At 42.0% G+C, this 23,234-nt stretch overlaps 3 protein-coding genes and 3 long non-coding RNA genes across 13 annotated transcripts; 3 read left to right on the top strand and 3 right to left on the bottom strand.

Moving 5' to 3' along the window:
• Positions 1-877: 877 nt before the first annotated feature.
• On the top strand, positions 878-5,259 carry LOC112845667 (uncharacterized). The gene is made up of 4 exons (XM_025905080.1): positions 878-1,302; positions 1,545-1,702; positions 2,022-2,162; positions 4,903-5,259. Exons 1-4 carry the CDS (start codon positions 1,275-1,277, stop codon positions 5,212-5,214), a joined length of 639 nt encoding a protein of 212 aa, XP_025760865.1. The 5' UTR covers positions 878-1,274; the 3' UTR covers positions 5,215-5,259.
• A 1,157-nt stretch (positions 5,260-6,416) lies between these two features.
• Positions 6,417-7,643, bottom strand: LOC109198387 (uncharacterized). Its single transcript, XR_002059201.2, has 2 exons — positions 7,594-7,643; positions 6,417-6,982 (listed from the first exon to the last, which is right to left on the bottom strand). It is a non-coding gene; the product is annotated as an uncharacterized LOC109198387 (long non-coding RNA).
• LOC109198386 (uncharacterized) lies at positions 7,634-8,183 on the bottom strand. Its single transcript, XR_002059199.2, has 3 exons — positions 8,123-8,183; positions 7,896-8,019; positions 7,634-7,689 (listed from the first exon to the last, which is right to left on the bottom strand). It is a non-coding gene; the product is annotated as an uncharacterized LOC109198386 (long non-coding RNA).
• Positions 8,184-11,560: 3,377 nt separating this feature from the next.
• Positions 11,561-13,714, bottom strand: LOC109198383 (filamin-C-like). Of its 3 annotated transcripts, none has more exons than XM_025905081.1 (4): positions 13,581-13,695; positions 12,647-12,764; positions 12,450-12,537; positions 11,561-11,837 (listed from the first exon to the last, which is right to left on the bottom strand). In XM_025905081.1, exons 1-4 carry the CDS (start codon positions 13,662-13,664, stop codon positions 11,777-11,779), a joined length of 351 nt encoding a protein of 116 aa, XP_025760866.1. In that variant the 5' UTR covers positions 13,665-13,695; the 3' UTR covers positions 11,561-11,776. The 3 variants fall into 3 exon arrangements, 2 of the variants coding, with proteins under 2 accessions (XP_025760866.1, XP_019209378.1); XR_002059195.2 differs by having other exon boundaries at positions 11,650-11,837; positions 13,673-13,714; XM_019353833.2 differs by lacking the exon at positions 13,581-13,695 and adding an exon at positions 13,405-13,466 and having other exon boundaries at positions 11,650-11,837.
• A 2,139-nt stretch (positions 13,715-15,853) lies between these two features.
• Positions 15,854-17,610, top strand: LOC112845666 (uncharacterized). 4 transcript variants are annotated; one of them, XR_003218536.1, is made up of 3 exons: positions 15,854-16,160; positions 16,365-16,559; positions 17,552-17,610. It is a non-coding gene; the product is annotated as an uncharacterized LOC112845666 (long non-coding RNA). The 4 variants fall into 4 exon arrangements; XR_003218539.1 differs by lacking the exon at positions 17,552-17,610 and adding an exon at positions 17,483-17,529; XR_003218538.1 differs by lacking the exon at positions 17,552-17,610 and adding an exon at positions 17,435-17,475.
• Positions 17,611-20,016: 2,406 nt separating this feature from the next.
• Positions 20,017-22,170, top strand: LOC109198388 (filamin-C-like). Of its 3 annotated transcripts, none has more exons than XR_002059202.2 (4): positions 20,017-20,058; positions 20,964-21,081; positions 21,191-21,278; positions 21,889-22,076. XR_002059202.2 is itself a non-coding variant. In XM_025905082.1 (4 exons), exons 1-4 carry the CDS (start codon positions 20,067-20,069, stop codon positions 21,947-21,949), a joined length of 351 nt encoding a protein of 116 aa, XP_025760867.1. In that variant the 5' UTR covers positions 20,036-20,066; the 3' UTR covers positions 21,950-22,170. The 3 variants fall into 3 exon arrangements, 2 of the variants coding, with proteins under 2 accessions (XP_025760867.1, XP_019209379.1); XM_025905082.1 differs by having other exon boundaries at positions 20,036-20,150; positions 21,889-22,170; XM_019353834.2 differs by lacking the exon at positions 20,017-20,058 and adding an exon at positions 20,265-20,326.
• The last annotated feature ends 1,064 nt before the right edge of the window (positions 22,171-23,234 follow it).

Genomic DNA, 23,234 nt, shown 5'->3' with positions numbered 1-23,234 from the left:
TCAATATCTGATTCAGACTTGTTTGTCTGGTCCAGCAACAAAAAAAAACTGTTCTATTCCTCATCGCCAAACTTTTGTATTACTGTTAAAGCAACTTTATTGTTAAGGTCACACGCTGCAAATGGACTAAGGGGAAGATGGAGAGACGAGGTATAAATTAGTCCACAGAGCCGAAAAAGAGCTCGGATTTTGGCCTCATTAGCTCTAGTTTATGGTTCTCACTCGTGCTTACCGTTGCAAGCTTAGCTCACTCACAGATCAACCAATCATTCACATTGTTGGTTGCTGATGGCAGAGCCAATCAGCTCCTTTCATTAGAGACCCTGTATTTCTAAGACCATTAGCGTTTTCCTGCTCGTCAGTCAGTTTACTCCATAATTGTTGATACCAGCAAACTGAGCCACAGCTTCTTTTTTCCCCACAAAAACACACTCTTTCTTTTTGCTACTGCATTTAGCAGATGAAGCACGGCGAGGAAGAAATATGCTTTGAAACGAGTGTGAAAGACTGATAACTTTAGGATGCCAAGTCCTGATGCACACTTATATGTAGACCTTGCTGCCACTCTGACCACAGAACGTGTTTGTCCCCAGTGTGCTATAACCTTGCAACCAATGTGTTTTTTCTACCTTGTGTTTTTTCTTTTGGGGTTATATTTGCACTAATGTCATTTTTTACTAGCAATGATCCAAAACTGTTCTGTGGATGTCGGCAACCAAATACCCTCTGATGTCTGTGTACGAGGAAACGGCCCAATCTGTTTGTGTGTAATGAACACAAATGTTGCTCTGTACGTAATCTATATTAAACCAGAGGTGTGTTGATAAATATATATATATATATATACATATACATAAGTAAGACGAGGGCTTGGTTTCTCCAAAGTTTCCTTTCTTGTTTCTTCACGTGCCTGAGAGCAAAGAGAATTTTTGGATAAGAAGCTGCTGGGAAATCAAGCCCTCTGATCTGAGACCAGCCAGTGTTGCTGCTTCTCCAGTCTATATGACGCATCTTTTAAGCTGGTGTGATCACTCTGCTGCCCTCTACTGTTAGGAGTGGGCTCAGCATGGAGACGCATTAATTAGCGCTCAGCAGTATTACTTACTAGCACTATTATTAAAGGTCTTATTAGTATGAATGACCATATTCTTGACATTGGGAAGCGTGGGCTGCAGGGTTGAGAATGAATACACGATCAGTGTAGGATCAAACCTGACCAACGCTGCTTTGACTTTTTGTGTTCATTTTTTTAAAGAGATGAAATGTAGAGTTTGATGTATTTTGCACATGTTCTTCTGAAAGGTGAACCTAAGGGCTTTTCTGTACACACCTTCTTATTTTAATACCAACACCATTCCTTTGACATTGATTTTTTTTTTTTTTCGAACTACTGTTCGATACTGTTGCCTCTGACTGACAGATGTGTAGAGATGAATTGTAGTTGTGGGGCTGCTCTCCCCGACACTCCCTGCAGATTTTTGTTTAAGATGAATTGTTTTTGTCCATTGAGTTTGTCCAAACACAGTACATGTGCTCCATTGCAGAGGTCCTTCCCCTTGAGTGTGAGGATGTTGAAGATATTGAAGATATTGGTAGTCCTGATGTGAAAGCAGAGCTTCCCTCCCACCTCAGCATCACTAAGGATGTTATGGAGCGCTGCATTCATCTGCTGTCTGATCCCAGCCTCAGGCTCCGACTCAAGGTAGTGTATCAGTAGTTTTATGTAGAGTCAACTGTTGGACTAGTAACAAAAATAATCATTCTTGTGAGGGTAGGACTGCCAGCGTTGGTACAATTCATCCTGTCAGAACTGTGTGGATGACTGTTCACTGGTGTAATGCTCATCAAGGAAAAACATTCAGTCTGGTCCAGGAGTGAAACAGAAATAAGTCTGTGCTGAAGTCGTGCCTGCTCAGGAGTTTGGGCTCTCAATGAAGACCTCAATAATTAGTTTCAGCTCACATATAATCAGGATCAAAACAGAGATAATTGTTAGGTGTGTTGTGCGTCTTTGTCTTTAGGTACTGGACGTGCTGGAGTTGTGCCTTCAGGTGCTGAGTGAGAGGGAAAATGAACTGCTGCCTATGGCTCATCGCTGCTGGCCAGCACTCCTGCAGAGACTCACAGCCGATGACCCATTAGCCGTCCTCAGAGCCTTCAGGGTAAGTAAAACAAACCTCTCTTTCATTACATGAGTCAAAAGTATTCAAGTCGTCTTTAGTTTTAAACTCTTAGTAGTGAAAGAATGAAAGATGGTGCCCAACAACAGGCTTATTTCATTCAGAAATAGTTCTATTATTTTCTTCTTTGGGTTGTAATGTGAAGACTCTTTAAACTAACATTTCTTCTATCAGCACAGAAAAATCACTGTGGATGCCTTCTTAGAGGCTGCTTTTCAAACTGTCTCAGAGAATCACAAAGTAGGACTTTGGATAAATGAAGCTGATAGTGTTTTGTGATCTTTGGTGCAAGTGTCAGCTGATTCAACTTGTGGGTGTAAATTAGGCTACTCGTCAGCTCCTGTCATCAGCTGGAATATTTTTAAATTTGTTATTCATATTTTTATTGATGAACTGACAAATACAGACACGTTAAGTCTGTAAACAGTTATTTATTCACTCAGAGCTGCTGCTGGGAAATTGTTTCATCAGCTTTTGGATATATACGAGTTTTGTAAATACTACAATTCATCCAGGAGTACACAACGGGAAGGTTTTATTGAATTTTGACAGCTTGCTGCTTTTGTACAGGGAGTGCAGAATTATTAGGCAAATGAGTATTTTGTCCACATCATCCTCTTCATGCATGTTGTCTTACTCCAAGCTGTATAGGCTCGAAAGCCTACTACCAATTAAGCATATTAGGTGATGTGCATCTCTGTAATGAGAAGGGGTGTGGTCTAATGACATCAACACCCTATATCAGGTGTGCATAATTATTAGGCAACTTCCTTTCCTTTGGCAAAATGGGTCAAAAGAAGGACTTGACAGGCTCAGAAAAGTCAAAATAGTGAGATATCTTGCAGAGGGATGCAGCAGTCTTAAAATTGCAAAAGCTTCTGAAGCGTGATCATCAAACAATCAAGCGTTTCATTCAAAATAGTCAACAGGGTGGCAAGAAGCGTGTGGAAAAACCAAGGCGCAAAATAACTGCCCACGAACTGAGAAAAGTCAAGCGTGCAGCTGCCAAGATGCCACTTGCCACCAGTTTGGCCATATTTCAGAGCTGCAACATCACTGGAGCGCCCAAAGCACAAGGTGTGCAATACTCAGAGACATGGCCAAGGTAAGAAAGGCTGAAAGACGACCACCACTGAACAAGACACACAAGCTGAAACGTCAAGACTGGGCCAAGAAATATCTCAAGACTGATTTTTCTAAGGTTTTATGGACTGATGAAATGAGAGTGAGTCTTGATGGGCCAGATGGATGGGCCCGTGGCTGGATTGGTAAAGGGCAGAGAGCTCCAGTCCGACTCAGACGCCAGCAAGGTGGAGGTGGAGTACTGGTTTGGGCTGGTATCATCAAAGATGAGCTTGTGGGGCCTTTTCGGGTTGAGGATGGAGTCAAGCTCAACTCCCAGTCCTACTGCCAGTTTCTGGAAGACACCTTCTTCAAGCAGTGGTACAGGAAGAAGTCTGCATCCTTCAAGAAAAACATGATTTTCATGCAGGACAATGCTCCATCACACGCGTCCAAGTACTCCACAGCGTGGCTGGCAAGAAAGGGTATAAAAGAAGAAAAACTAATGACATGGCCTCCTTCTTCACCTGATCTGAACCCCATTGAGAACCTGTGGTCCATCATCAAATGTGAGATTTACAAGGAGGGAAAACAGTACACCTCTCTGAACAGTGTCTGGGAGGCTGTGGTTGCTGCTGCACGCAATGTTGATGGTGAACAGATCAAAACACTGACAGAATCCATGGATGGCAGGCTTTTGAGTGTCCTTGCAAAGAAGGTGGCTATATTGGTCGCTGATTTGTTTTTTTGTTTTGTTTTTGAATGTCAGAAATGTATATTTGTGAATGTGGAGATGTTATATTGGTTTCACTGGTAAAAATAAATAATTGAAATGGGTATATATTTGTTTTTTGTTAAGTTGCCTAATAATTATGCACAGTAATAGTCACGTGCACACACAGATATCCCCCTAAAATAGCTAAAACTAAAAACTACTTCCAAAAACATTCAGCTTTGATATTAATGAGTTTTTTGGGTTCATTGAGAACATGGTTGTTGTTCAATAATAAAATTATTCCTCAAAAATACAACTTGCCTAATAATTCTGCACTCCCTGTAAATGTGTCGCAGCCCCTGGCGTGCACACTCACAATGGCTGAGCGTAAATGGAGACATGTGCGGACGTATTTTACCTCCACAAACACCCGAGACGCAGTTTGCGATACATGTGGCAAGACAGTGAGGTGTTGTGGCAAAAGCACTAACCTCGTCAAACACCTCAGAGTAAATCAGATCACAGAATATGACGAGCTTATGTTGAGGCAAACTGAAGAGGAGGACGGGGACAGGTGCTGCTAGGGCGAGACAGACGTCTCTCATGGAGTCCTTTAGTGCTGCAGGCAGGCAACATGTTCAAATAGCGCACAACTTCAGTTTTATTTCTATATGATGAATTCTGCATTATTAAGTGATAAGAACAAGTAATCTGATGTCCTGTAATCATGATGACACTACAATAAAAAAATACAATAAATAAAATACGTTATTGTACAAAGTATCGGTATCGGATCAGTATCGTCGATACCACCCTGAACTTTACTTGGGATCGGATCGGAAAGGAAATCAGTGGTATCGCACATCACTAGTATGAAGCAGTCACATGTCTGAGCTCGTGAGTTTATAGCCGGGTCTAACCCACCTCTTCTCCTTTCTGCCTCAGGGCTGCCGTGCAGGTCACCTACAGCTCCACCAGTCACACGTCTGTACCATCAGGGGAGCCCACTGGAGACAAGTCCACAGGAAGCATGTGGAAGATGATTCTGGTGCTGCTGCCTTTAGCTGTGTTATCAGCTGTGTGCTACTACGCCTACGCCTACATCGTGTGATGAACAGTGGAAGGATTGTTCCATCGATGTCACATCGAGATTCTTTTTTTGTGCTTCACCACTTTTTACTTGGACTCTGCTACAGTAGCTTCACATTCTGCTGTCCAACTTTAAAGCCAAAGCTTCTAGTGACCAGCCAGTTTTGAGTTTTTACAACTGTAATACTGTCGATTATGTTATTGTTAATACAGGAAAAAAGTGGGACTGTCAGGTAATATCTGTGCTGACCTTGCAGTTGCAGTTATTATTACTCTGTAGCTGTACTCTATAGTTATTACTCTGCTAGAATCATTTTACTGTTGAAAATAATACTTATTTATCTGTTACTGGCCTTTGGTGCAGCTCCCCACTTCATTTTCTGTCTGAAACAACTGTTTTAACTCCTCTAACATTAAAGCCATCCATGTATCCTTTTTCTTATCTAATTCAGGGTCAAATGTAATTGTTGAATGACAGTTTTAAGCAGTGTCCTTTTTTATTATTTTCTATTTACCCGAGTTTTGAGATGTACTTAATCATGTGGCACCAGAGAAAGAAAACCGAAGAAGATTCAAAACACTGGACTCACACTGAGTCGTTGTGTCGACAGTGACAGTAGACAAGTTGATTACAGCGCTGTGTAACAAGTTTACACCTGCCTCTGTCCAGTTTATCCAAACCTGCTACATAGGATTTAAAATGTTACTTTAAATCTAAAATGCTGTCTTCCTGCTGTTCTGTAAAGTATCACTCCTAAACAGTGTGTGCGTCAGTGTAACAGTGTGTAATAATAATAATAATAATAATAATAATACAGTTTCTTAGTCACTGTAAAACAGAAAGAATTAAACTCTTAATAAATGTGACTGACAAGAAATGTAACGAGGCAAATTGTTAAAGGTATTTTTTGTAAAAATAAAAAAAAATCAGAAAATGTAATGAAGACATTTTACAAGAAACCGTATGTCTGAATATCTGACATCATTTTTGTTGCTATCTTGATAGACCACTTCTTAGTGATCTAATGTTTCCATGTTCTTCTGGCTAGAAACAGCAGCAGGCTAAGAATGACAGTAACATGGATTCTGTGTTATGGTCAGTGAGCTGGACTGTTACTGGAATGTCTCAGCAGATGGGATGCTGCGCTGACACACTGACCATGATGTGGTTTAAAGTACTGTGTGCCAGCACACCCTGCTTGGGCCCTTCTGGATCTGAAAATGAAGCCAAATGAAGAAATGCCAAAAAACTGTAGGACCTCTAAGTGCTGCTCCAGGCCGCGTGTAAAACGTCCGGCTGTATAGCATAAAAAGCATGTTTGCAGATGTCAAAGGAAAACCTGGAAGGAGAGCAAGAAACACAAACTCAGTTTATTTCGTGTACACGGGCGAAGCTTACTGCGTGGCAAGACACAAGCAAGTCGCGCAGAGCCTCAGTCCGTTCTTTATTTTATAGCAGAGAATAGATTACACAGCATCTCTAGGTGGAGCATATGTAATAGAAAAACATCTCTAGATATGGTTATCGCATGAATGGCCGTTATCCATAAGACAAGAGGAACTAGTATCTTTTGTCATATCAGCTTCAGGTTGGAACTGTCTCTGCCTGAGCGTGTGTGACTTTGTAACTTCCTTACGCATGCTTCTGTTCCTTAATCTGTAGGTTACAGCCACATCATGTTCTCACAAGAAATTATACTTAAGCAAAATAAAGGTTATCAAAGTAAGTAAAAGTAGAAATCTCTTAACATCCACATTCTCCCATTTAATATGCTGCATAACAGCCAGAAGAATGAGGTTGTGGTTGTTGATGATTTCAAAGTCTTTCACAGCCTCTTCTTTGGTTGGGCCGCTGAAGTTGCAGTCCAAGTTTCCCTTTCCTGCTCCTTTAGTGCTCACAGTGAAACGAGTGGGTTTGTTCAGGCCCAAGCTACGCCTGTAATGGAGAGCTTCACGTCATCCTAATACTACAATGAGCCATTTTACTTCCCATCTCCTCCTTTCTTTAGATTAACAGGATTTGCAGAGGGGCAGCACCCAGTGCTTGTTAGCTGGTGATGGCTTGTTGGCTTTAAACCCCGCCCCTCAAAAAAAAAAGAACAAACAAACAAAACAACACAACCCCACCATCACCACCTGGATGACAAATATTTTCCTAAACTAAAGAGCAGGAACAGTGGCTTACTGGTTCAAATAACAAATAGTCCAGAATATACCCTTTTTTTGTGACTCATCTTTGGAAACTGCTGCTACTACTGCTTTGACTGGTACACAGTTCAAGTGACAGCTCAAAAGGACCTGTTTACATTAGCATAAAAACTATAACCCTTTTTTCATGTTTATTCTTGTTTTTAAATCCTTGCGATTGTGATTTTCAATTTTGATCTTGTCAATTTCGTCAAACATTTTCATAAAAGTGTTATGAAGAGTTGTTCCATGTAGTATGACGGAAAACATTCCGACCGTATTATAGACCAATAAACTAAATAAACAGACTGTTTTTTGTTAGCACTCTCTGACTTTGTGAGGCAGTACAGGTATTCTTACCACTGCGGCTGAGTCCTGGTCCCTCTGCCTTGAGAAGGATCCACTTTGACCCTGAACGGTGTCATTGGAATAGCCTAAACCCAAACAGCCTTTGTCCTGATGGCAGAGGACAAAGGCTGTGTTAGCATGTTACCTTTGCAGGTAATGCTCTACAGTCATTTTTAGCCTCAAACAGCAGGTGGGTTGAATAAGTTTCCCTGTAATATCTGTTTCTAAACATGTTACTGTTGTTTGGAATATTTCTTTGACATGAGAACATGTTTGCGCTCTTTACTCTCACACACAGTTTTATGGAGCTTTACCTTGACCAGACTCTGAGCAGTCAACAGTGAAGTATGTCGGCTGGAAGGCTTTGAGGCCCGTCTTTGCCACTCCAGGGTCAGAGACCTTCACCTTGTTTGGATGACAGCCTGCTCCGATATTCATCTGTGGGCACAAACACCAAAACTCAAGAGACTTTTCAGTGAGAAGAAAAGACAAACCCTGCATGCAAGAGTGAAAGTGAGAGTGTGTGTGAGTGCATACTCACCCTGAATGGACTCTCAGTCTCCCCAGGAGACCATCACAGTCTGCTTCACAGGCTTACGTGGGGTGTAGGTGCAGGTGTATGTGCTGTTGCCATTATCCTTAACCTGGACATCCACAGAATTGACTTCACCATCCTGTGCAGAAGACAAGGGATTAGTTCAATCAGATTTAACACACCGTAGTTTTCGGACCATAAGGCGCACTGTTGATGAACAGGTCTGGTTTTATACATGAGGCGCACTGGATTATAAAACGCATTAAGCGAAACAAAACAGTCAGATAAGTCAAACTTTACTCAACTCTTTCTTCTAGCTTCCTCTACTTCCGTACCATTGATTCATTAATGTTGAAATCTCTCACAGCTGCTCTATTCTCATGTTCTACTGCGTGACTGACAGCCTTGAGTTTGAAATCCGCTTCGTAAGCATGTCTCTTAACAGGTGCCATTTTGGGGTCCTTATCCACACACGATACAGTAATATTATGTTGAAGCGCAGTGCGTATCACTCCGCGAGGCTCCTGACTACGTAACCGTGACGCTCCGACAATCCATCAAGCGGTGCGACTTCGTAGCTTACCAAAGTCGTACTAAAACATTTTTTGACAGATTTTTGAGCGCCGTGTATTACATAAAATCGGTTCAAGGTCAGTAAGCACAACCACAATTCATACATAAGGCGCACAATTAAAGGATTTTAAGTGCGACTCATACTCTGAAAAATACGGTACATGCAATATATTTAACATATTTGTGGTCATATACAAAGCCAGATATACCTGGGCTATAATTTTCAGAGGAGCTTTTCCTCCTTGCTTGGCATCAACTGTGAATTCAGTGGGTTTTCCAACAACCAGACCACTGCTCTGAAGGCCTGGACCGTACGCCTTAACCTAGAGAAAACTATTTTAAACAAACAATTAAAAAAGGAACAAGTCAAAGATCTACTACAGCCAAAGAAGATCATTTACAGACTATAGCGCTGTGAAAAAATATTTGCCTCCTTTCTGATTTCGTATCTTATTCCATATTTGTCACACACTTGTCACACGTTTCAGATCAATACATTTATAATATTAGACAAGAATGTGTAATATTAAACGGCAGTTTTCAAGGGGAAAAAGCGATCCAAACATACTTGGTCCTATATGAAAAAGTAATTGCACCTAAAACCCGATACCTTGTGTCTCACCTCTGACACCAAGAACTGCAGCAAGCGTTTGGTGCTAGAGGTCACATTTTGAGTTTGTGAGGATATTTAAGGCAGACACACGTAGTTAGCGGCAGGTGTGTTGTTGATCGAGAGGGCTTAGCCTCCACAGGAGAGCTTTCAGCCATGAAAAGTGTGTCCATCACAAGCCCACCACCATGATCTCAGGTCTTGAGGCAACAATCATGAAAACTAATCTTAACTGAGAGTGTTGGATGTCCTCATTGTTGCAGAGCACACGGACAGCATACTCACCTGGTTCTGTGGGCCCGCAGCACATGTCACACCATCCATCACCCTTGTCATCACATTCAATCTTGGTCTGAGAGAAACCTGAAGAGAAATAGAGCAACTTCAGAGAAGAAACTGAAGCTGATCAGCACATGCTTTCAGGACCCCCCTTGTACCAACATTGTCTCCAACAGCCTCCATCACAAAGTCAGCAGATTTACCAACAACGCCTCCTTCCAGTCCAGGACCCCAGGCCCTCACCTTCTGCTGGCCAGCCTCAGTGCCAATCTTAGCCTCCATGGGACTAACCAGAGCATAGAATGATCAGTCACAATGACAAGTTGGAGTATTCCAGTTATTGTACTGTTTGCATGCCCATGTGTAGCTGCATGGAATATGTTCCAGGTGTGGTGGGCTAATACTCAAATCCATACACACCATCGCCAACATCTTTCTGTTTACACAAACCCTCAAGACCCTCTGTGAACACAGCAAAATGCCTTTGCATTATTTCTTTTAATCAAGTCTTATCTGATCATTTGAGGAAGAAAGAAAACACAAGCGTCCCCAGTCTGTTTATAGTAAAACCAGAAACCATAAATTAACAATTCACTTTAATCATGCATTAACAATTTGTTGGTCGCTTAGAACAACATTTAAAAAACAAAAAAAAACATAGCTCAGAGTATAAATCCCTTTGAGGCAATAATAATTTTAGGTTACTTTACAAAAGTAAAAAGAAAAACAAAGGTACATTTTAAAATCCTTTGTTTATGAACAGAATTCTTCCTGTTGGACACAAGAAGCAGACTCCAAAAAACCTTTGAGACTCTGCAGAAGTCTGATTAGGCTGCTGTTCATGCAACTGGCTCACTGTGGTGTGATAATAGTGTACTTCTTGCAAACAGTTTGCAACAAAAAACTGAACGTCCTTCACATGATCCAAAGTGGGCCCTTCAAACAGTCCAGCACCTGGAACTGTTTGTGTACTTAATAATATACTGGTGAGCTTCTCTAAGTTACAGTAGCTTGTGTTAGTATGTGTACACAAGGACAGAAACGTTCAATGATGAAAACACACAGTAGAATAAAATTGTAAGACGTCATCAGTTGATGCAGTTTAAGGACACTTGTTCTTATGTGCAGTCTCACCTGGAGCTCACGTTTCTAGTTCATGACCAAAGATTCTTCAATTAATAGTTTAAAGATGTCCATCAATGCACTGCTAACTGCTCTTCAACCTTATAAAAATCAACATGCATTTTGAATAAGAAACACTTTGACAAAACCAAAAGCTTCACTGTGCTTAGTGATTTATATGGCTAAAAAAACAGGTTCAGTTTGTAACTGAGAGAGCGGCTCGGTGGCGCTGAATTATATTTCCAATAGAAACACAATTTCACATGTTGTAGTAACAACACACTGCCACAAGATGGCAGCCTAGGCCTACTTTACCATGCTGTTCCAGTAAATAAGAAAAAGTGACCGAGCCTTGAAAGAGTGACAGTGACACTTTTTATGAACTCATCTGTAATGTGTCACCTTTTCTGTAGAATGAAGAAGTGCTTCCCTTCTTTTAAAGCAAATACAGGCTTACAAAGATCCTCTAAACATGTTTCTGAAATAATCCTAAACACAATCATTAAATCAAAAATGCAAGAAACAATTTATTGATCCTGAACGATGTCCCCGACCAGCAGGCTGCAGTCAGAGTGAGTCAACAGAACTGTCAACACCGGTGGAGCCTGGCCAACAAGACAGGATTATAATGAAATACAGTACAAGCTCAGGGCAGCACAGGCTTAAGCAGATCAAGGAGGAAATCGGGTAAACCCTCCAGCAGTTATTTCTGTGTCCATTTTGGGTTAAAAACAAAAAACACGTCATAACTACCTGTGGATGCTGGCTGAGCCTCTGAAGGTTGAGTGATATGTCATTAAGCAGGTAGTCAGAGTTCTCATTGATCAGTTCCTTGAGGGAAGCGTATCCACAGACCTTATTGATGTTCCATATGGAGCTCAGCGCCGCCTGGCTGACCAGCAGCGTCTCCTCACCAGCTTTCTCCAGCACAGGATACAGCCAGGTCGTCAACAAGGGACGGAAATCGCGGCCCAGCGCCTCAGCACAGCAGGCGAAGGCCTCCAGTTGGATGCACAGCTGACAGATGTTGCTGTTGAGCTGGTGGATCGTGGATGCAGATGTTGATGATGAAGGAATCACTTGGAGAGAGCCGGCATCACTGCTGCATATGGAGAGGAGTCTGGATGGACTGAGCAGCTACGCAAAGAGACAAAACACATGTTAATGCACTGCTTTTTAGCCACTTTTACACATGCACTGCAGCTCTGAAGTTTTCAAGATATTATCCATGCACGTGAGAACGCAAATGTCTGACACAGTTACATCAGACATTAAACAGCCTTTAGCCTTCCTGCTCCTGAAAGCCTGTATTATATCTGACTGTGCTCATGTGGGGACAGCACAGATCAGCCTTTCTCAAAGTCAAGAGTGGGGCCAATTTAGGATCTTCACTCAAATTTAAAATACAAGGGAAACTGATGTATTTCCTTACATAAACAAAAACAACACATGCTGTTATAAAATGCTCATCCTACGCAGTCATATGCAAAGTGTTAAAATCAGTGTGTGATCCACCTGCCACTAAGAGATATTATTTCTCTTTGGTAGATGGAAAAAATATAATCAAACTCACTGTCAGTAGCTACAACAGCACATTTGTTATAATATGATGAATCAAGCATTTAGATATTAAATAGTATTGAGGGAGACAGGATCAAATACAGTGAGGCATCTCGGGTGGGCAGAGCCCTGATTCAGTAGGGTGAATAAGGGATCTCGTCTCCTCCGTACTTAATGAGTGTGGTGTACCTGTCAGTCATGTCTGGCACATAAGACACCAGGTAGGTCCCATCATGGTTGTCACAGATATTTGCTTCTTGGGCTTCCCGTCTGGGTCCTTCAGGAGAAAACAAAAACTGTTACCTAAATATCAACACTTTGGTTACATTATTGTGTGGTCCACGTTCATGCGCTCACAGTGATCTGCACTGCCAGCAGTCCCTCACCTGCATCTTTGCCATCAATGTTGAACTTCACTGGCAGAGAGCTGGGCACTCCAGTGGTTTTAAGGCCGGATCCACTTGCACGCACCTTGCTGGCATCATGGGTGGGCAGCACCTTCACCTTGTAAGGGTGGACAAAAGGGAAGAGAAGAACAACACGCTCACAAATGAAAGGAGCCTCATTTACAGAACCCAGTAAACCACACAAAGACTTTTCCATTTTTAAAGCTGGCCAGAGTGCAACACTGTAACATGTAACACCTAGAAGGTTCAGATGGTTGCAGTACTTTGCTCATTTGGATCAAAAGTTTGGGGGAAAATCTTTCATTAAATCAAGTGATTGTAATGCTCTTGCTTCCGTTGTGTAGTTAACCATCTATCATTTTAGATGTTTCATTAGCAGCCTGATGAAATTAGCTGTGTCGTTAGCCCACTTCAGCCATCCAAACAGATGACCATCTAAGGTGAATTATGCAGATCACCAGCACAGTACACAGATTACCACTTCTTATTCCAGCCAGACTTGTTGTTACTTCATTCTAATCATGCAGTAACAACAAAGATTTATTCCTACTGGCTTTTTAAAATGTGCTTCTTCTATTCTAGAAAAACAAAAACATGTTATCACAGGCTTTTGTTTTTTTCAATGACATTTGTGTTGGCTGTGTCAGTTGCAGGCAAACATTTATCATAATGGTTAGATATTAGGAAATAGCTTAAAATCAGTGCATATTTAACTTGTTACACTGCCTTAATGTTGCCTGCATGGGATCTCCTCATCAGCATATGACTGTACCCTGGATGATGATATGTGAGGAGCTTGAACTTGATTCGCTAACAGAAACTAATTTAGCTAGCTTAGCACACATGTCTTGTGGCAAGATATATGCACCTAAATGCTTTAAGTCATTGGCTGTTCTGCCAAATTCCCACCAACCTGCAACTTTGTGAGCTGACTGTTTCGGGATTTTTCTGTTTTAGACAACAAAAAGAAAAGAAAAAGATCTACAGATTCAGGCATTTCCTTACCTGTGGTAGTCGCGTAGAATGACGTCACTGACAATGGTCTAAGTTGAAAACAAACTTTCTCAAACAAAAAAAAATCAAAACAAAAACAAAAAAGAAGAAGTGAGTCGGCGTGTCATCTTTACCGAGCACCATACATGTTTTGCCTCACATTAAAATTATTATTTTTCCTTTTCAAAAATAATTTGTCTTCAGAGAAGTCAAATATATCAAATTTGCACGAATTCCACGGCCCCGGCAGGTGGCGCAGAGCACTTGCCGCCGCCCCTGGCAGCTTGAAGCACAGACAGGCGATGGTTCGATTCTCACTCAATCACTCATGCCGACTCCTGTCTGGAGCTTTGGCCTGCTAGGGGGATTCCTGGTCTGCGTAGGGAATCCCGACCTTTTTTTTCTTTTCTGTTTTTCTTTTTTTCGGGGTGTTGGGGCCTTTATTTATAAAGCTGGGACTATCTCCCTTGTCATGGCTACCAACAACAACGCCAGCTTGGGGGAGAGCAGAGACCCGATAAGCACAGACTCATTCATCCTTTATCCACTTTCTTTTCACTGCTGCTGCTGCTGTGGGAAACGCTGGACTTGTGTGGCTATGCAGTTTTTGCCTTGTTGGGACCAGTCTTGAATTTTACACATTTGATAAGTGAAGACTGGATGTTTAGTGACCAGAGCTGGGATAATCTGGACAGAATCTGCAGCCTGCATCTCCAAATCAGAAATGGCTTTAGATCTGACGCTAGCAGACAGGCATGCATGTCTCAGGGTGATTACACACTAACACATTGTGATTAATCACACACATTTGTATACATTTTATTCACAAGATTTAAAAAAAACAAACAAAAAAAAACCACTATACAAAATGTGTTTTCGTGACAGGCTGCTAGTAACAAAGTGCTTAAAGATTTAAAATTGGTTCTTTGCCAAGTTTTCTGTTATGTGCACACACATTCCTTGACTTAGTTGCTTTTTAATTCTCCAATAATGGTCAGTGCAAAGTGTTTACACAAACAAAAAACAAAACCAATTTTAAATCTTTTTTTCAAATCGGGCTTAGAAGAAACAGCTGCGCTTCACTACCACACTGTGGCATTTGGCAGTCTTGTCCATCCAAGGTGGCTGAGAGCATTAGGCAGGTAAGTACTGCAGATCTCTCCAGGAAAGCTACTGTGGAAATAAAAGAAATTATTTTACTGCTGTAAACACTGAGTTGAATTAAGAGAGAATTGAATAATCAAACCTTTTACTTTGTTAAATCTCACAAAAATTTGTCTTTTGAACAAATTGTTGTTTTAGTTAAGGACCTCGGGTGAAACCAACTCTGATCAGCTGTACAGAAACGATCAAAATAAACAAACAGACTCTTCAAATGAGAAATGTCAAAGTCAAATTGAGTTTTTATAGCACATTTAACACATCAACCAATGCGACTAAAAGGTAATAAGAGAGATGTATAGCAGGCGGAGGAGTTGTGGAGAGCAGGAAAAAGGGAGACGCGACTGGGCGTCTCCCCGTCCCCAAGGCAGGGCCGTGGCAGCGAGTCCGTGAGGGAGTCGAACTCGGGACGCTCTGCACCGGAGCGCTCCGTCACACGTCTTACGCCAAGCGACCGGCCAGGAAGAATGTGAAAAAAAAGGACATTTATCTTCTGTTCTTCAACACTTGGTTTTTTTGGGGCGGGGCGGGGTGGGGCGGGGGTTCTCTAAATGAGCTATTAAGTTTCTTGTGCAATATTGTTGCACACAAATTACACATGGAAACCTAGCTAGTTTTCCATTGCCTTTCACAAAATGGGACTGCCAATGTTGGACGGCTTACCAAGCCAAAGCCTTCCTGCTACCAGGAATCCCTGCTTGGAAACCTGCTGGCGGCGCCACTAGCTTTACACCACGCTCTTCAGCCTCAGCTTTTTGGCCTCTTTTCAGCACACCTACCTAGTCCCACTCATCAATGAAGGTAAATACAAGCAGGTCATTCTGAAAAACACACACAGCTTATCATCTTATCCTTCTACAACACCTAAAAGCACTCTGTTCATTTCTTCGCTAGATTAGCCGCTAGCATACACGCTGTGTTAGAGGCTTGTTGCTACCTAGTTAGCCATGCTGGCTAACACCTGTTACTCTGTATTTGTCAATGATTCAGCACTCCTTCGGTTTTGTTGTCCATTTTTAGACAGTAATGAGATCATCTGCACACTCCACAGAGCTCCAGAGTTACTGTTCATAGCAAAAGTGTAATGCTGCCCTGTGTGCCCACAGATGACTATCGGAGCAGGCTGTCATCCAAACAAGGTGAAGGTCTCTGACCCTGGAGTGGCAAAGACGGGCCTCCAAGCCTTCCAGCCAACATACTTCACTGAAGGTGGGCTCGGCTGCAGATATTCCACTGGACATAGGAGAGCGTGACCTCAGCCAGCTGACAGCCTCTCTTACAACACCCTCAGGCCCAGAGGAGCCCTGCCTGCTGAAGATGCTGCGTAACGCTCACATCGGTGAGTGTCCGTCTGATAATTGAGAAGTTTGCTAAACAATGAGACTCATCAGAATCCAAATACTTTATTAATCCCTAAGTAAAAGACAGAGGGGGAAAGTAATAAAAGTTAAAGCACGGGGAAAGAAGCAGGAGCAATTGAAACGGGCTGCATGCATACACAAGAATAAGTGTTGTTAACATCTGTTTTGTCTGTCTGTCTTAGGAATCTCCTTTGCTCCCAAGGAGATTGGTGAGCACCTTGTTAACATCAAGAAGAACGGCCGTCATGTTCCCAGCAGCCCAATTGCTGTTATGATCAAGCAGTCAGGGATTGGTGATGTGAGCCGTGTGCGTGTGAGCGGACCGTGGCTGACCGAGGACAGGACTTTTCAGCCTTGAGAGTTCATCATTGATGCAGGTATGTGCTCAGTGAAAGCATAGATACTGTGATATTTTTCTTTTTAAACATTCAAATAGAATATTTGTCAGCCTCATCTTGTTATATTAGGCTTCATCTGCTTGAGCCTTTCCACTGAAGGGCTCAGTTAAGTGGGCATTAACGCTGAGGACCAGGAGGATGGCTGGTGACACGATGTGTTGCTTTTTTAGGTCTTTTAGCCTGTTTCACTTTGTCAGACAGGTTCTATTTAACTGATTCACAAGTCTGAAATTAATCAGGCCTGAGTGTGTTTAGTAACACTGAACTGAGGTGTCCAAAATTGGTTAATCACAGTTAACTCGTGATTTAACAAGAGGGGCATTTTTTTACACAGGACCAGGGAGGTTTGGATAATCTTTCTCCCTAATCTATGAAATCATCATTTAAAAACTGTATTTTGTATTAACTTGTCTTATCTGTGTCTAATATTAAAATGTGTTTGATGATCTGAAACATGTAAGTGTGATAAATATGCAAAACACTAGGAAACCAGGAAGGGGGCAAACACCTTTTCACATCACTGTAGACGTGATTACTGAATACCTTTTACATCCTGGATTACAATAGGATATCCATCAACGGCAGATACTGGTCTCCATGACACACAGATACTGGAGTGGTCTGAGAGAAAGGAATCTGTGTCTCTGGACCAAAATGACTGTACGTGTAGTGCTGTAGAAACAATACTGCCCACAAACCTTGATGTTTCTATATGTGGAAACCTTCAAGTATCCGTATCCTCCTGTAAGGGTAAAGTAATGGGACATTTGCACTTTTTGCATGTAAGCCTGTCGGTCTTAACTGGAAGTTGCACTTGAGCTGTCTTGGCATCTTTCCCTTGTTTGACTCACCAGTTTTGCCCTGAGCTGAACCGCTGCCTCCTTCTCTGTTGTGGTACTCAGCGGTGACCAAGATGCTGTAACGTGCATCTGGCTGCAGTGACTCCAGCATCACCTGCTTCTCTCCACCAGGGACCAGCACCTGCAGACAACAAACAACACTATCATCCCAACACAGTCAGAACTCATTTAAAGTTTTGGGACTTGTGGAATTTCTGGAATTCTGACACATGACAGCCGGCTGAAGCCCAGAAGAGGTGAAGATGTGATGACTACGACCCACTCGCAGTGTGATCCTGGCTATCAGCTCCAGTCAATGCTGTGTAGGACACGTGATACTGGAGGACATGAGCATTGGGAGGTACCCAACTGATCACCATGCTGACGGCAGTCTCATCAGAAACCGTGAGGCTGGTTGGGCCTCCACCAGAGCCTGCAGCAACATCATAGAAGAGATAAAGTACCACAGCTAACGACACTTAACACTCACTTTGCTCCTTTATAGGAGGAAATTATTTTGGCAGCAGAGCAAAGTGTTTTTTTAGAAAATAAATGTAAAGTATAACAGAGAATTTGATACTTTGATTTGATACTTTAACCTCACTACATTTATTTCATAGCTCGGAGTTCTAGTTACTCAAAGATGAGAATTTAGATGTGAAATTTAACCTTTAAGTGACTAGTACTTTGAGAACGGCCATCAATTACACAATGAAGTTCATTGACGTACAGGTTATTGTATTAGTAATGCTATATTGTACATAGAGACAGAATATGACATGAAGGGCTACTGACCACAGAAAACTCAAAGGTAATTGGGCCTATAGCCTAACGGGAGAGAAACAAGCTTTCTGCGATTCTATCTGTGTTTTTGTGGTAATCTTGGATATCTTAGGTTGTCTCATTACTGTCATATATGTCCTATCATTAAACACTGGCTTCTAACAACTAACAGTGTCTCGAAATAATTGAATAAATTAAGAAATAATATGGGTGCATGACTCAAATGCACGACTTGTAACTTGTGTATTTTTTAGGCTGAACACTGCTGCTAATGTGACTTCGGTAAATGGTTTCAGGCTCTCCCTCCTGAGTTTGAGAAACGTTCAGGATCAGAAAATGTGTGACTCACAGGTGCTGTAGCGTATGGCCACAGCTTCACTCTGAGCTCCATCTCCATAGAGTGCAGACAGTGATATCTGATGCTCCTTAAGACACAGGACAACAGTTTATTGAGACATTGTATTTTTTACTTCATAATATGTACTCCAACAATCCAATAGTTCTTCCCCACCTGTCTCAGGTCGCCTCCACTTAGTGAGGTAAGAAACATCATCATCAGCTGCAGCTTCCCAGCGCACCGTGATGTCACTGTCTGAGAAATTAGTTACCCTAAGGTCAGAAGGAGGAGGCACCTCCACTAGAAGAAAGAATAATGTGTATGGGAATTTTTTAAAAATGAGAAAGCTACATTTTGACATCTTTCATTATTAATAACATTTACAGTACTGTGCAAAAGTCGTGAGCCACACGCTGAAGTATTTCTTTGGACATTATCTGGTTTTTCCACTCCTTTTTAGTCCAGTTCTTGTACCTGACCATTTTCTGAGTAATGTTTTTTGTTTGTTTGTTTTTTGTTTGTGTAAACACTTGGCACTGACCATTATTGGAGAATTAAAAAGCGCCTAAGTCAAGGAATGTGTGTGCACATAACAGAAAACTTGGCAAAGAACCAATTTTAAATCTTTAAGCACTTTGTTACTAGCAGCCTGTCACGAAAACACATTTTGTATAGTGGTTTTTTTTTTGTTTGTTTTTTTAAATCTTGTGAATAAAATGTATACAAATGTGTGTGATTAATCACAATGTGTTAGTGTGTAATCACCCTGAGACATGCATGCCTGTCTGCTAGCGTCAGATCTAAAGCCATTTCTGATTTGGAGATGCAGGCTGCAGATTCTGTCCAGATTATCCCAGCTCTGGTCACTAAACATCCAGTCTTCACTTATCAAATGTGTAAAATTCAAGACTGGTCCCAACAAGGCAAAAACTGCATAGCCACACAAGTCCCAGCGTTTCCCACAGCAGCAGCAGCAGTGAAAAGAAAGTGGATAAAGGATGAATGAGTCTGTGCTTATCGGGTCTCTGCTCTCCCCCAAGCTGGCGTTGTTGTTGGTAGCCATGACAAGGGAGATAGTCCCAGCTTTATAAATAAAGGCCCCAACACCCCGAAAAAAAGAAAAACAGAAAAGAAAAAAAGGTCGGGATTCCCTGCGCAGACCAGGAATCCCCCTAGCAGGCCGAAGCTCCAGACAGGAGTCGGCATGAGTGATTGAGTGAGAATCGAACCATCGCCTGTCTGTGCTTCAAGCTGCCAGGGGCGGCGGCAAGTGCTCTGCGCACCTGCCGGGGCCGTGGAATTCGTGCAAATTTGATATATTTGACTTCTCTGAAGACAAATTATTTTTGAAAAGGAAAATAATAATTTTAATGTGAGGCAAACATGTATGGTGCTCGGTAAAGATGACACGCCGACTCACTTCTTCTTTTTTGTTTTTGTTTTGATTTTTTTTTGTTTGAGAAAGTTTGTTTTCAACTTAGACCATTGTCAGTGACGTCATTCTACGCGACTACCACAGGTAAGGAAATGCCTGAATCTGTAGATCTTTTTCTTTTCTTTTTGTTGTCTAAAACAGAAAAATCCCGAAACAGTCAGCTCACAAAGTTGCAGGTTGGTGGGAATTTGGCAGAACAGCCAATGACTTAAAGCATTTAGGTGCATATATCTTGCCACAAGACATGTGTGCTAAGCTAGCTAAATTAGTTTCTGTTAGCGAATCAAGTTCAAGCTCCTCACATATCATCATCCAGGGTACAGTCATATGCTGATGAGGAGATCCCATGCAGGCAACATTAAGGCAGTGTAACAAGTTAAATATGCACTGATTTTAAGCTATTTCCTAATATCTAACCATTATGATAAATGTTTGCCTGCAACTGACACAGCCAACACAAATGTCATTGAAAAAACAAAAGCCTGTGATAACATGTTTTTGTTTTTCTAGAATAGAAGAAGCACATTTTAAAAAGCCAGTAGGAATAAATCTTTGTTGTTACTGCATGATTAGAATGAAGTAACAACAAGTCTGGCTGGAATAAGAAGTGGTAATCTGTGTACTGTGCTGGTGATCTGCATAATTCACCTTAGATGGTCATCTGTTTGGATGGCTGAAGTGGGCTAACGACACAGCTAATTTCATCAGGCTGCTAATGAAACATCTAAAATGATAGATGGTTAACTACACAACGGAAGCAAGAGCATTACAATCACTTGATTAATGAAAGATTTTCCCCCAAACTTTTGATCCAAATGAGCAAAGTACTGCAACCATCTGAACCTTCTAGGTGTTACATGTTACAGTGTTGCACTCTGGCCAGCTTTAAAAATGGAAAAGTCTTTGTGTGGTTACTGGGTTCTGTAAATGAGGCTCCTTTCATTTGTGAGCGTGTTGTTCTTCTCTTCCCTTTTGTCCACCCTTACAAGGTGAAGGTGCTGCCCACCCATGATGCCAGCAAGGTGCGTGCAAGTGGATCCGGCCTTAAAACCACTGGAGTGCCCAGCTCTCTGCCAGTGAAGTTCAACATTGATGGCAAAGATGCAGGTGAGGGACTGCTGGCAGTGCAGATCACTGTGAGCGCATGAACGTGGACCACACAATAATGTAACCAAAGTGTTGATATTTAGGTAACAGTTTTTGTTTTCTCCTGAAGGACCCAGACGGGAAGCCCAAGAAGCAAATATCTGTGACAACCATGATGGGACCTACCTGGTGTCTTATGTGCCAGACATGACTGACAGGTACACCACACTCATTAAGTACGGAGGAGACGAGATCCCTTATTCACCCTACTGAATCAGGGCTCTGCCCACCCGAGATGCCTCACTGTATTTGATCCTGTCTCCCTCAATACTATTTAATATCTAAATGCTTGATTCATCATATTATAACAAATGTGCTGTTGTAGCTACTGACAGTGAGTTTGATTATATTTTTTCCATCTACCAAGAGAAATAATATCTCTTAGTGGCAGGTGGATCACACACTGATTTTAACACTTTGCATATGACTGCGTAGGATGAGCATTTTATAACAGCATGTGTTGTTTTTGTTTATGTAAGGAATACATCAGTTTCCCTTGTATTTTAAATTTGAGTGAAGATCCTAAATTGGCCCCACTCTTGACTTTGAGAAAGGCTGATCTGTGCTGTCCCCACATGAGCACAGTCAGATATAATACAGGCTTTCAGGAGCAGGAAGGCTAAAGGCTGTTTAATGTCTGATGTAACTGTGTCAGACATTTGCGTTCTCACGTGCATGGATAATATCTTGAAAACTTCAGAGCTGCAGTGCATGTGTAAAAGTGGCTAAAAAGCAGTGCATTAACATGTGTTTTGTCTCTTTGCGTAGCTGCTCAGTCCATCCAGACTCCTCTCCATATGCAGCAGTGATGCCGGCTCTCTCCAAGTGATTCCTTCATCATCAACATCTGCATCCACGATCCACCAGCTCAACAGCAACATCTGTCAGCTGTGCATCCAACTGGAGGCCTTCGCCTGCTGTGCTGAGGCGCTGGGCCGCGATTTCCGTCCCTTGTTGACGACCTGGCTGTATCCTGTGCTGGAGAAAGCTGGTGAGGAGACGCTGCTGGTCAGCCAGGCGGCGCTGAGCTCCATATGGAACATCAATAAGGTCTGTGGATACGCTTCCCTCAAGGAACTGATCAATGAGAACTCTGACTACCTGCTTAATGACATATCACTCAACCTTCAGAGACTCAGCCAGCATCCACAGGTAGTTATGACGTGTTTTTTGTTTTTAACCCAAAATGGACACAGAAATAACTGCTGGAGGGTTTACCCGATTTCCTCCTTGATCTGCTTAAGCCTGTGCTGCCCTGAGCTTGTACTGTATTTCATTATAATCCTGTCTTGTTGGCCAGGCTCCACGGGTGTTGACAGTTCTGTTGACTCACTCTGACTGCAGCCTGCTGGTCGGGGACATGGTTCAGGATCTGGATCTCAGCTACGAGCGCACAGCTGCTCTTTTCTGCTCCGCGCTGCACGCGCTCATGAAGGCACTGGGTAAGATTTCAACAGTGATGTCAGCTTGAGTCTCACGTATACTGGGAGTCAAAGAGGACAAGGAAGAAAATGTGACTCATTGCATGCTCTGCCACATTTTTTATGTTGCTTAACTTTATGTTTTCTGCGTGCCTTTCAAAGTTTCTATCAAGGAGTACACTTCAGGATGTATAATTTGCTCGTTATCAATTATCAGTATCTTTGGAAACATTTAATACATCGTGATGGTTTAATTGCTGAGTGGTTTCTGTTGTAGAATTAATATTCATAATAATATTCATACAGAAGTTTTACAAGCCCGCACAGTAAAAATGTATGATTAAATGTTACTGATGGGCTCTTTTCAAAAACATCAGCGTCTGTGTCCACTGATTTTGATTAGCTGACTTATTTATTGTAACCAAACCTATGCTCATATTGTTGTCTTGTTTTTCCTTTGCGAGGTGGTTCCTTCCACTTGTAGCAGGACCAGTACGTCTGCCAGCTCCAGAAAAGCTCCGTGACCAGGAAGACCTCAGCATTCGCCAATTCCTGCTGAATTACCGCAAACAGAAAGAACTGGCAGAGGGCATTGGAATAGAGGACGATGACACTGAAGCAGAGTAATAGGTCTGTCTAAGGCCAGTGGAATATCAGCTGTAGAATTGTAGTGGTGGTTATATTAGATTCAGA

Source organism: Oreochromis niloticus, unplaced genomic scaffold (genome assembly GCF_001858045.2).
Source record: "Oreochromis niloticus isolate F11D_XX unplaced genomic scaffold, O_niloticus_UMD_NMBU tig00008484_pilon, whole genome shotgun sequence".
NCBI classification, from domain to species: Eukaryota; Metazoa; Chordata; class Actinopteri; order Cichliformes; family Cichlidae; genus Oreochromis; species Oreochromis niloticus.
Note: the sequence above shows the minus strand (reverse complement) of the source record. Positions and strands in the feature narration are given on the sequence as shown.